General features: G+C 44.8%; 1 protein-coding gene across 12 annotated transcripts in view; it reads right to left on the bottom strand.

Annotated features, from left to right (window-relative positions):
• LOC119005994 (mannosyl-oligosaccharide 1,2-alpha-mannosidase IC) overlaps positions 1–11,590 on the bottom strand; it is a 209,432-nt gene extending 197,842 nt beyond the window's left edge. Inside the window, exons 1-3 of one of the 12 annotated variants that reach the window (XM_037074254.1) lie at positions 11,434–11,590; positions 10,398–10,486; positions 8,205–8,842 (exon numbers count right to left, since the gene is read on the bottom strand). In XM_037074254.1, coding sequence (XP_036930149.1) covers positions 8,205–8,765 — 561 coding nt within the window. In that variant the 5' untranslated portion in view covers positions 8,766–8,842; positions 10,398–10,486; positions 11,434–11,590. Of the gene's footprint in view, positions 1–8,204; positions 8,846–10,397; positions 10,487–10,677; positions 10,825–10,923; positions 11,115–11,172; positions 11,339–11,433 lie in introns of those variants that run through there. The other 11 variants (XM_037074250.1, XM_037074251.1, XM_037074253.1 and 8 more) reach the window with 11 other exon arrangements.
• Positions 11,591–13,480: the final 1,890 nt, after the last annotated feature.

Here is a 13,480-nt window from a genome sequence, read left to right on the forward strand (position 1 = left end):
TAATCCTCTACTTCTGCCCCTGGCCCGCAGCAACACAAATAACACAGACACACACTACCCAGAAAAGCACACAGCAAAATAAACAAACATGTCTGTACTAAACGGCCTGTGTGCATCATGTAACCAAATCTACAAAGCGCTGTGAGCGAAATGCACTTGCACAAGAGTAATGTGCACACACACACATACACACACACACACACACACACACACACACACACACACACACACCTCTTGAAAAGCGTGCCTCAACAGAGAGACTTACCCTCAAGCTAGTGCCCCGACCACCATGCGGGGAGAAAAGTGCCGTGAATGCAAAAAGGATGTGCACTAACATCTCCCCCTTTTTTCCTCACATCCTTCCTTTTTCCTCCCTCCATCTCACCCGATCACCTACTTCCTGCAGTGATCGCCTGCGGGAGAAGACCTGGAATTGTAAAGCTTAATCAGCTTTTATCACCCACTGAAAAACAGGCTTCTTTGCAGGGCTCCGATATGTTTTTACCTGACATTTCTGTCCTTTCTTTGAGAAACAAAAGATTTCCTGGATGCAGTTGCTTTGACCTTTGGGGTCATCAGTCATGCACTGTTTTTACATTTTGCAGGCAAGGGGTTTACGTCTTGCCTTAAGGGCAAAGGAAATCAGGGACGACCGCAAAGGAACCAATCAATATTGTAGGTAGTTAAGGTATGGTAGCAAGATTTTTCACTGGTCAACACCAGGTCAGCAAGTCACTGAAGGGTTGCAGGAGTATGTCTAAATTCAGATGCAGCAAAGCCCAGCACTGACGATTACTGCTTTAAACAGACAGACAATCAAATGTATATTATGTAACATCTGTTGACAGAAGGCTTTCTACCAAAACAAAAGACAGCTGTCGTGTGTGGTGGGCCGGGCAGAGCAGGGACCCTCACACCTGGAGTCACTTTGGATTCTGCTCTGATTTGTAACTGCTTGCCGACAGAAGGAGAGCTCAGACATTACTGTCTTGGCATTAAAAAGTGGATTTATCCTCACTCCTCTTTATCAACCGGACTCCAGCAGCAATCCCCAGAGGTGACCGGCATTGTCAGGTGTCGATGCCACCTTACTCTCATGTTGACTGCTGATTGGAGCCAAACTCTAAATGAAATTTGTTTCACGAAGACAATCGCAGAGAGGAGAGGGTGAGTGCTGAGTTTAGTGAGGGCTGACCTTCATTAAACACAGATAAAAACACCCTGGGTGTGTGGCGCTGCTCGAGAATTTCAGTTTACAGCTAGTTTACAGTAAAGTCATCTGGCTTGGGGCTGATAAACACAAATGAGTAACACTAATAAAGCCAAATGATTCTGCAGTTCAAACTCGCTTCACTGGTGGTAGATAAACCTCTGAACAACCACCATCCAATGTGACTCTGGCACAAATGTCCACATTCGAGGTCATTTTTAAAGTTTTGTTAGTGTTAAGTTTAGTCATGCCCGCTAATTTCCTGATGCAGGCAACTAAATTAAATGCACTGTTACCTTGAGTGCGCTAATGGATTTCTCTGGGTGTGAACATTGTTGGAAACATTTGGCATATCATGACTACACAACGTAGCGAAACACATAGCAAAGGTCAAGTCGTTCTTAGATATTCTGAAGCAGAATTCCTACATACAACATCCTTAAGTGTCTGAGGTGTATCACTTTTTAAAGTCGAGGCCAAACAAGAAGGCACAACGACACTGAAATAGACAGTGCTGCTCACACAAATAAGAGTCATCATCAGCCGTGACCATTTTTCAGGATTTAATGCTTGTGGATCAAAATGAGCATTTTGCCTGATCACATAAACAGCATTAATGGTTCAAATGTGCTTTTAAAACAGTCTGTGGGTTTTATAAGCTGAGGTCTTTTATATAAACTTGTGATTACGGCTGTCTGAAGCACCTCTGAGCAGGTTTTAGTGCGTTTGTTGTCATTTTGGAGTATTTTGTTTTGATAACACCGCCGCAGTGACTAATGAGTTACCGGAAACTTTTGAACCTTTTAAACATAATGGAACAAGTTAATGGCAGGTATATATTGTTTGACAAACGCTACAAATCATCACTGTTCATGGACATTTACTGTCCAGGCAGTGCAGTTGTGTCACACCTTATGTTCTCAAAACAGATGCTGCAGTTCTCATCTGTAAACACAAAAAGTAACTGATATACTGTATTAAGGACTGGCTGAATAAATATTTTATGTTTTGCAAGGACAGGTCACACAGCAAAGTTTACTTTTCCAAGTCACGCTACATTGACACTGTTCCACGAAGTGAGACGTGAGACACTATGTCCGCCACCTTGAGTCAATTTCCTCAAGTGTGCCTCCCAGTCAACATCAATGACCGTCCAATGCTTCATAGAGTCGTTCTGTACGATATGAAGAGCTATCAGTTATGATTCTGAAAGTGAGAGGAAATTTTGTGGTCCACTTAATCTTGTTTGCTAATGACTGGTTAATGTGAATGAGTGAGTAATGAGTGAGAAGGAGAAAATAAAAAAAAAAACCTTATGAGGATGATGACTAAGAGCTGCGCTTCCAGTAAAAGTAGAACTCCAGGTGGTTCACTCATCACTGCCATTGCCTCATTATCATTGGTCACCTTTAACGCTAACAACCTGGAAAGTCACTCTACTGTCGCAAAAGTGCACGTAAGGTGAGTGAAAATGTCCAGGAACAAGGGGTCAATTTCTTCTTGTGTGGCAGTAAAGTTTTGCATCAATGCCAGCCAGCACTGACAGGCTGATAATATCTGCCTCGGTTGCCATTGACTTGCATGATGTATATCAATACCCAGCGGCTCACTCCCCCGCTTGCACAGACCAAAGACAACGATGGGCTCATATTCCAAACACCAGCCGCTGACATTTACACAGCATCTACTGAGAAGAGGGAAAGCACAAATGTTCCGGCTCTGTGGGAGCGCTCGAAGAATGTAAGCCTTTTCTTAAGACTTTGTTCATCTTCCGTTTCTTTCTTCTCGCTCAGCAGGCAGCCATTTTCCTGGCTCACACTGAAGGCTGTTTGGCACACCTGGTTCATAGCAGGAGACAGCGGGGGGAATGAGGGGTGGAGGGAGGTCACGGTGCTCGGAGCCGGCCAGGAGGCGCCGGCTTAACGGGGGCATTTTATTCAGACAGACACCCGGCTCACTGGTCATTACTGCTGTAAGGGGATTTCAGGTCCAGCTACAAGCTCACCTATTTCTGGGGCTTTGTGTTAGGTATATGCGCCCCTGTGTGTGTGTGTGTGTGTGTGTGTGTGTGTGTGTGTGTGTGTGTGTGTGTGTGTGTGTGTGTGTGTGTTTTACACTGTAAAAGGAATACTTTATAATGGATGGAAAGGTTGTTTTGCAAAAATTGATTTTAATTTAAAATTCCTATAGTTGGTTGCGTCTCAAGCACAAACAAAATAACAGAACTGTCACAGTATTTTATTTTTAATAAACATCTAAATTTACAGGGGGCCTTCTAAAACTTCACTAAAATGTCTCTGAGCAACACAGAACTGCTCCGTGGTTGCTGTTCTTTGGCTGAACCTGACCTCTGACCTCCTTGATAAATTGGCCTACACTAGTAAGAAATATAACCATTGTTATATCATGCTTCTGCAAGTTCTTTTGAGGGATACTCCATCACTTTGATACATCAAACTGTGTGTAGGTCATGGGTGGTACTATTGCATATGTGAATACAGTAGCATAAAGTGTTTTGTGGCTCCAGAGGAAGCTGCATGTAATCTGTCACTCAGTGGTCATGTGGTATTGTGGGTAATGTCGGCGCAAGGTTTTGAAAAGGTTTTGAAATGTGTTATGATATAATCAATAAAGAGTACAACAGTGTTACAGTAGTGCAAACTTAAACAAGTGGACTGTCCTTCAAAAGCCAGCATCTACGTTACCCACAATGCAATTACCCACTGATTGACATCACTTGGAAGCAATCTATTAGATTATATGCAGCATCCTCTGGAGCCACGATAGACTTAGGCTGCATCCAAGTATCCAGACTTCACCGGACTTGCCGCCTAGCTGCATTTGTGGGCACATTAGCAGGAAGTCTGTGAGTTTTGAGGGCTGTCCAAAACTATCCAGTCCACAAGGGCTCTCAAGAATCTTATTACAGAACTTATTACAAATGTGTAAAACAATTATTCTATTGAAATGTTACTTGAGTCAAGTAGACCAAAAATTGAATTTAAATATATTATGATTGAGAAACATGAAGACATATTTTAGAGGTTAAAGAGGGAAGCAAACTTTTCTTGGGTCTTTAGGGCTGTCTATCAGCAGTACATTTGCTTCACGGTCTCACGCACTCACAGACTTGAGGTGATGACACCTAACAGTACGTACGACTGTTACGGTCCGCAAGAGCTCAGTCCACAAGTCCGGAGGGTGGCAATTTGGACGCAGCCTTATACTCATTTTTCATGGTGTAGTGCTCCCCAAGACCTGTAAACACAGTTTGTGAAAAGGGTGGAGTTGCCCTTTAAGCAATAAACTATTTTGATTTATCTAATATCATGACGTTTGGTTTCCTTTTTGCTAAATCTAACAGCTCAAACGTCAGACAAAAATGCAAATATCCTGGGGATTATTGCGACATTTTTAGTTCAAATATTAAAGATGAGCTGTGTGTGTTCCTGTTGTTAGTCTCTCTTATCAGCTTTGTGTGTTTTTTGTGACAGTTTTACAGACACAGTGGATTAGACTGTTTTGCGTTTCGTAAGCCTCAAAAAATCATTTTTGTCAACGGGGGGGTTTCCATTCCTCCGACACATTGCTTCTTATTTAGGATTACACGCACAAACACACACACGTCCAGCTGACCATAAAATAGAGTTGTTTTTACAACAGAACAGATGTACCTCATTTGATTGTTGTTAGCCTACACAGTGGTGCAGGTGGGCTTCAGTACTGGATGGATAAACACGGTGACAACCCTTCAAACTGAAACTGTCAAACTCCACATTTATCCCCGAGCACCTAGATAACCATCGAGATAATCCATCAAGCGAACACTCGCACACAGAGTTAGCACACACAAACACACACACACACACACACACACACACACACACACACACACACACACACAGATACACACACACACACACAGGACAACGAAGCCCCGAAGACTTTTATTGCTGTACTGGAGGAGGCTGCAGTGTGTCTGTCCTTTCACTGCAGTACTCCGAGCTGTCAGCTCCGTCTCCTCCCCGTGCTAACTTCTCCCCGTGTGAATGCATCATATGTTAGAGGCCACATTATACAGTGCATTTCCCCCTCAAGCAAAGGCCCTCATTTGACTGCGCCGGCGTATCGAATTCAGCGGACGAGGGCAAGGAGCAAATCTAGGGGCTTTAGAGAGGCCGCCTTTTAATGCACACTTCTCTTTTGATGTATGTGATGTTGTGGCGAGCAGCAGAACGAGGGAGATATGGAGGCTTCCGTCTCGGATTGGCGCCTGGCTCCCTCCGTTCTTTGATGTGCCTCTTTGTTCTGGAGCGGTTTGTTTGGATATGCCTCTTCTGCGCTCTGCATCTAGTGTTTTATGACTGCGCTCCAAGTCCTAACCTTAGCGAATGTTAAGGACAGTAGCAACAAAATGTGCATGCATAAAAGGATGCCCCCCCCCACTGCGCTGCTCCAGGCACATTTTTTTTTTTTTTGGGTGGTGCGATCTCTGCTATCCCGGCCTCTCATGTCAGAGCCAATGAGGCGGCATCACAGCCGCGCTGGGCGACTCAGTAAGCCGTGACATCACAGAATTACAAATAGGAGGCTGTTTGAAACTGACTCTCATCTTCATCCTGCTGAGGACTTTTGGAGGATAATGAACTGTCTACTAGCAGGGTGTAGCTGGAATAGGTAAACAGCGCCACGGCTTTGGCAGTATTTGCCGGTACCCTGGGGGGCCTAGCTGGCGGTGAGGCTGCCTTCAAAAATGTGCCTTCTGTGATCAGACTGTCATTGTCCCTTGTTTCACCCACACTTGGCAGTGGGTGCAGACACACACACAGAGGAAGAAGGTGGGGAGTCCGCTTTCTAGTTGTTGGCAGTTGACAAAAACGATGCCCATTCACAGTTTGGGCATTGAGGCACTCAGTGGGCTGGACCGGACCCCCTTTTTGTTGGCTTTAGAAGGGGGGGATACCCTCTCTCTGCATTCCTTTACAGTGAACAAAAATGATTTGACTGAGCTGCTCTGTACAGCTGTAGAGTTAAGAGGCTGACAACTGAAAATTCAATTCTGTACATCTCATGCTTCACAAAAGCATACATCAGAACGGCTACACAAAAAAAAAAACATCAAAACATACAGTTGCTCCCCGGTTTTTACATCTGTAAACCTGGACAAAGCACAGGCTCGCTGTGTGTCGGCCACGGCTGGCAGCATGAATGTGAGCCTCCAGGAAAAAAAAGAAAAAAAAAAGAGTAGCTGTCTGGAACGCTGCCAGCAGGCTTGAAACAGTGAAAACTGTTGCAGCAACAATAGCAAACCACAAAAACGCACACTGGGCTGTGGATTGTGGACACAGAAGCAGAGCCTGTCTGCTCAACAGCGCCCTGATAAAGAAAAGGTCCTCGCTCTGGGAAACGCAATTAACATTCTGCAGCAACAATTGGGCAAAAGAGGGCGTGGTGGAAAATAACATCTCCTCAGAAAACTATGACCCCGAGGCAAGAACTCTGCCGAGCTCAGCTGAACATGCCAGGCGGAGCAAAGTCACATTGGCGTCCACTTGAAAGTGCATCAAACGGGGAAGCTATGAGTCAGTGAGTGCTCAGCACACGAGGGCAAATAACCCTCTGTGTCCTCTGACGCCTCGGTTATCATGAAGCGCATCACCTCTGGGTACGAAAGGCATGCGAGCAGCGACAGAGGGTGACAGCAGGCTGGAAGTGAGAGTGACAAAGGGACTTATCCGTGTCACATGCCAGGGCTGAAACCCATCTGCACATGCTGGCCAATGGCTTCCCTGCTACAACACCCCCCCTCCCTCTCTCTCTCTCTCGCTCTCTCTCCCTCCCTCCTTCTCCTCTTCCTCTCCACCAGCCTCACTCGCCTTGAGTGGGTACAGATGTGTGATCCACAGACGCTCCCACTCTGGAGCCCTTATTGGAGCCACAGGGCTCAACAAAGGCTGGCACACAGCTCTGAAGAGCTCCTGGCCAAAGTGTCACCGCGCACAGTCACATCATTTGCAGGGCGATTGTGCGCCGGGTGATAGAGGTGCTCCAGCTCAACACGGGGAGGCATTTTATCGCTCAGAGTGACCTGATGGGACGCAATTTAACGGCTCACATAGCACGAATAAAGCACGCTGGTAAGTCACGTTGTGGCACGTGCAAAAGAGAATGAATTTTAACAAGATTGCCTACAAAAATGTTGATGTTAAAGGAAGAAAAAACATGGACTATCCTTTGTTCCCGCTCGAGTTCCCACTACTGAAAGTCTCCAATGGATGGATTATTAAAAGTTGCATCAAACTTGTTTTCTTTTGAGCATTTTTCCAATTGTTTACAGATTACCAGACTTCATGTAATCCCGGCTACAGCAGGCAGAAGATTCATCTTCAGTCACTGACACTGTTCTCCTGAGGCGCCGGGTAAATTTAGACACAAGCGTTATGATTGAGAGAGGTTTTATTTTGTCTTGTTTGACAGGAGCTTGGCAAACATCTGCCCCCACTGCTTCTATAGAACCGAACGCCCCGCATTGTCAGACAAATCCAGACGAACCAAATGCAACAACAGAAATATAATTACTTCTTTCAAGTGTGTGTGTGTGTGTATATATATATATATATGTGTGTGTGTGTGTGTGTGTGTGTGTGTGTGTGTGTGTGAATGAGGCTGGAAGCTTTTTGTTGTGTTTTGACAGTGTTCCATTCAAAATGACAGGAAATAATCTTGTTTGCTAGATGAAGCCATGAGAACATCTTCAGTGCAGAAGAGTGGCCTGATGTCTGATTATTGACCCAATGATCTGATCGATGTGACAGATCACACATGATTCATATTATACAACAATGTCCTGAAGTCACCCCGGATTTTACTTCCTGTTGTTCTCTAGCCTCAATCTGTACTTCCCGTTATTAACACCACATCTCGTTGCGCTTCCATACACACACGCACACACACACACGAACCCTTCAGTCCACTATGTGTTGATCATCCTTACCTCTTTGACTTTCTCCCGGCGCTCGTTGGTGCTTGGGTCGCTCGGCTTGCCGTAGTCTCTGCCCAGCGGGGGTTTAAGCAGGCACCGCTTGAACTTCGCGTAACTGAAAGTATCCGTGTCGGCTCCGTGGCGGTCCGCGGCGGTCGCCCTCTCCGAGGCGGACTCCGCTCTGGACCTGGACAGAGTCAGATCCTCCAGCGCTTTCCCCCCGGCGAGCCGCTCCTCGGTCGCCTCTCGGGAGACGGCCGGTTTGCGGCTCAGACTCTTCAGCTTGGTGCTGGTCTCCCCTTTACCCGAGGTCATGCCCCGCGGGTGCTCCTGGTCCTTGGGTCTCTTTAAGTGCTCCCTGGCATCGTTCTCGGACCCGGAGCCGACGGTGACCGGCGGGGTCTCCGTCTTGGACAGGAAAATGCGCTTTAGCCGCACCGAGTCGGGCAAAAAGAAAAGGGCCCCAAAACACAGCGTGACCAAACCCGAGAGGAAGAGCAGGAAGACGAACTTCTGGGACAGGCGCAGACCCATGCCCGATGCCGACACACCGGGCAACTTTCGGAAAACCATCGAAACTTTGTGTTTCTCTAGACGCTGCCTTCACGGGGTCTCTCTCTGCCTCCTCCGCTCTCTACTCAGCAGCCTGTCTGCTGCCGAGGGGCATGTGTAAAGAAGAGGAGAAGAAAAAAAATCTAGATATGCGGGATTTAAAACACACCCCCGTGACACTTCCACACACACACATACACTCTCTCTCTCTCTCTCTCTCTCTCACACACACACACACACACACACACACACTCACACACTCACGCGTCTTCACCTCGCTATCGATTGGATCTGCATGCGCGAAGGTTAGGGCCTGCCTGCATCAACAATTTGCACAATCGTATGACGAAACACAGCCGGAGAGATTTAAAGAAGGGTTGTGTCTAATAACGCGATCGCTCACGTCAACACAACCAAAACAGCACCGGTTGCTGACAGATCTACGGAACCGGCGTCCACTGAGACACTGAGCCGTGTTCAGGAGATGACAGGATTTACTGTATCGTGCGCGCCGGGCTGACAAATAAACGTACTTTTGTTTTTTTGTTTAGTATCAGAAGAAGAAGAAGAGATGGTCCAACCTCTCGGGGCCTGTGAACAAAGTTGTGTCTCGATGCATTATTCCGTCAATAACACGTTGCTCTACGCTGCAAATAAAAAACATAAAAACAACGCTTTCATTTCCAAGCGTGCACGCAAGAGCATCTTCACCCCCTCTTCTCTCTCTCTCTCGCTCTCCGGTCTCCCGTTTCAAGCCGAGCCACGTTTCTGCATCAAGACGAGAGAGAAAAGACCTCACGCCGTTCTGATCGCATCTACCCCCTGAACACAGCTGGTGGACAGAAACGCGTGTGTGTACATGTCTGTCAGCTGCGCTCCTCCAGGAAAGAGAGAGGGGGGGAAAAAAAGAAAAAGAAACGAGAGAAAAGAGAGACAGCCTCCCGATTTCACCCCTCGATCCGCTGGCGTCAACACGCCGGGCGAAACAGATCGGCGGATGACATGGAGGAAAAAAGAAAAAAAAGAAGGCGGGTTTTGTCCCATGCGAAGTTATCCTAGCCCCCGATCCGAATCCATAGAATAAACAGATCCAGCATCCGAGCCCCGCCGGTGCCTCTCTCTATCTCTCCCCCGCCAACAAAGACAGACACACCGCCGCCGCGTCGTCGTCGCTCCGGTACCCGCCGTCAGTGCTTCGCTCCCTCGCCTGTAGCGCGCACTTGTGTCGCTGCTGTGCCGCGGACGTCCGCTTGCGTAAAAAAGGAGAGCAGCGAGAGGAGAGGAGATGAGAGGCTGGAAATGTAACATATAGTGCGGGCAGGGGCGAGGAGGAGGAGGAAGAAGAAGAGGAGGGGGGGGGAGAGAGGAGACGAAGCGGTCCGCTGCTCGGCGATCCAGTGGGCTGGTCGGGTTTTTTTTTTTGTTTTTTTTTTTCTTGATGGATATTCACAGCGGCTTATCAAAACACAGTTAAGCCGTTTGGACAAAAAGGAGAGAGGTCTGAATGTATGTTATGAAAAACATCATCCACACCCCTGAGGAAAATGAGCTTGTTTTAATCCTGGGGAGATTTTTAAAAGAAAATTTAAAAAAAAAAAGAGCTACACATGTCTGAGCAACGAAGCTGTAAAAATAAAGATGTTTTCAGCCTACCATACAAGAGTCCGTCTGATTTTTCTCTTCTTGTTCTGGAGACCTCTGTTGAACTCCATGGGTTCTGATGTAACCAGGAAGAAACCCACCTGATGAAAAAGTGACACCTATTCATGAAATATTTAATTTGCTGTGAATGACATCTTCAAATGTATATTTTGTTAGCTTTAAGCTTTGGTTTGTGCCTCACAGAATCAAGTTTTTCCAAGTGGGAGTTTGGCACTGATGCTAACGGTACATTTAAGCTAACGACAGTTACAAGGTCGTTTACAACACTTACTGCCATTTTGAAGACATTCTCCGGTTCCTTAAAGATTATAAATTATTTGTGGGATGTAAATTAAAGACTTAAACTAAAAAAAAAAGTTTGCCTTGCTGTGAATTACATATTCAAATGTATATTTAGTTAGCCTTAAGCTTCAGTTTGTGCCTCACATCATCAACGTTTCTCCAAGTGGGAGTTTGGCATTGATGCTAACAGTACATTTAAGCTAACGATAGTTAAGAGGTAGTTTGCAACACTTACCTCAGTTTTGAAGACATTCTCCAGTTCCTTAAAGATTAAAAATGTTCTCTGGGGTTGAAATTAAAGACTACCACTAAATAAAAGTTTTCCTTGCTGTGAATTACATCTTCAAATGTATATTTTGTTAGCCTTAAGCTTCAGTTTGTGCCTCACATCACATCATCAAAGTTTTTCCAAGTGGGAGTTTGGCACTGATGCTAACGGTACATGTAAGCTAATGACAGTTAAAAGGTCCTTTACAACACTTACTGCATTTTGAAGACATTCTCTGGTTCCTTAAAGATTAAAAATCCTCTGTGGGATGTAAATTAAAGACTACCACTAAAAAACATTTCCCTTGCTATGAATTACATCTTCAAATGTATCTTCTGTAGCTATGAAGCTTCCGTTTGTGCCTCGAATAATCAGTGTTTTTCCAAGAAGGAATTTGGCATTGATGCTAACGGTACATTTAAGCTAACGATAGCTAGGTAAGTTGAAGAGCCTAGCAGGTTCTTTTACAACACTTACCCCAGACTCGAAGACATTTTTGAAATTCCTGAAAGACTCTTCCATTAAGCTGAGACAAAAAATGTTTTGTTGGATGTAAATTAAAGATATAACCAGATTCCCTCCTCTTGTTTTATTCTCCAGATCTCTGTTGCCCTCCATGTGGCGGTCATTTAAAAGGGCAAAACCAACCTGATGGAAAGTGTCATTAACTCATTAAATATATTCACATCAGCTTATTTCTTGTGCATTCAGATATCAAGTTTCTCCTTTCGTAGCCTCTTAAGCATCAGTTTGTGCCTCAATGCATCAACACAAGCCAAGAGAAATGTCACAGCTGCGGCTATCATCTTTGTTTGACTGAAGAAAGAAGTCAGCACACTGAAAATGGGTTAAAATTCCTGCTTTATGTGAAGCAGATAGGACATTTTTCATTCCAGTTTGGTAAAATAACCTCTCAGTAATCTAGAAACATCTCCAAAAAAAGCTGTAAGTGTTCTTTAAACCCCTGCAGGCTTGGTTTTTATTTTGCATATATATGTGTATATATGTGTATATGTATGTGTGTGTGTGTATGTGTGTATATATATATATATATATATATATATATATATATATATATATATATATATATATATATATATATATATATATATACACACATATATGTGTATATGTGTATATATACACATATACATATATGAAGGATGGATGGATGAAGGATGATTGATGAGTTGCATGAATTGCTAGACACTCATGAAGGACCACAGAGGATGATGGATGGATTGCACTTCTGTGAACACCCTGAAACATACTGTAGGCTGTTTACTTATGCAAACTGTGACCAATTCATTTTGTTTATTTGGCCTGTAATGGGTCACATCTGCTCTGTCCTAGTTTCTCATACCACTACGTATCTGGTGTTACCCTTCCACATGTTGCTTAGTATTATATTGGTCATATATGTACTAAATGAGGTCATGATCAAAAGTAATGTGGACTGATGCTTTTAAGTTGAACAAAGCATCATGTCAGGGTCATGCCTGCTTTTTCTGGGGCTTTTAGCTCAATTACGCTGTCTTCATCAGCTCAGCTCCATCAGTTGTCATGGAGACGGATCTCCCGACTGGCAAGGGCTTCAGATCCACCTCCATCACCGACTGAAGTCTATCTGCTGATGAACATTGCGTGATGCAGTTGAGAGATCTGGAAAAAGTTGGGAAATGCACCGTGTGTTGTGATCTGATCGTTCTGCATCATGGCTATTCATCATTGTTTGAAATTGTCTGGGGTGTGCAGGGGCACAATAAGTTTGGAAAAGTGTGTTTACATAATGTCGACATAAGCAAGATAGAAGCTAAATTGTGAACACAGTGTTTTCTCGGGATTAAACAAGATAGATTGGCCCGCGAGTTGGCCATTACTGAAGAGCCTGCACAGCACTATTCAACTAATGCACCTGAAAGCAAGAATTAGAAAATGAGGTCTGATCGGTTTCAATATTGGTCTTTAATTACAGTCACCTCTCCACTAAAAAGGTCCCTGCTGGTCCTGGGAGACCAGGTGTGTAATTGTCATTGGGAGGTCCAAAAGTTACCTCGGACACCCGCACAATCAGTGTATTCAGTGCAGACCATCAGTGTCATTGACATTCCTGACAATGTCTGTGATGTCTGATGAACTCTTAATGAACCTCAACCACAGAACTTCCTCTGCTCCTCCCTTTGTCTCAGTCTCTGCTGCTGGAATTTCAATATAAAACTTTTTTTTTTTTTACTTCCAGGCAAAAAGAAATAAGTTGACGAGATTTTTAAAGCATTTCCTTTGAAAGCCTATGCCCACACCAGTGCTGAGCACTTATTAACATCTGACTTGTGAAACTCCTCCGGCTGTTCTTTAACTCGCCGTCAAGTGCATGTGGTGGGACGAGCTAATTTTAAGGTAATTTGTTCTGACCCCACAGTTTCGCCGTCGAGCCTTCTCCCTCGGCAGCCCTAATTGAGTGGGACCGGTTGTCTGTAATTTACAGAGCAGAGGGGGGAAAAGAAGACAAGAAGTGTTGAATTAG

The sequence above is a fragment of the Acanthopagrus latus genome, chromosome 17, assembly GCF_904848185.1.
Source record: "Acanthopagrus latus isolate v.2019 chromosome 17, fAcaLat1.1, whole genome shotgun sequence".
Lineage (NCBI taxonomy): Eukaryota > Metazoa > Chordata > Actinopteri > Spariformes > Sparidae > Acanthopagrus > Acanthopagrus latus.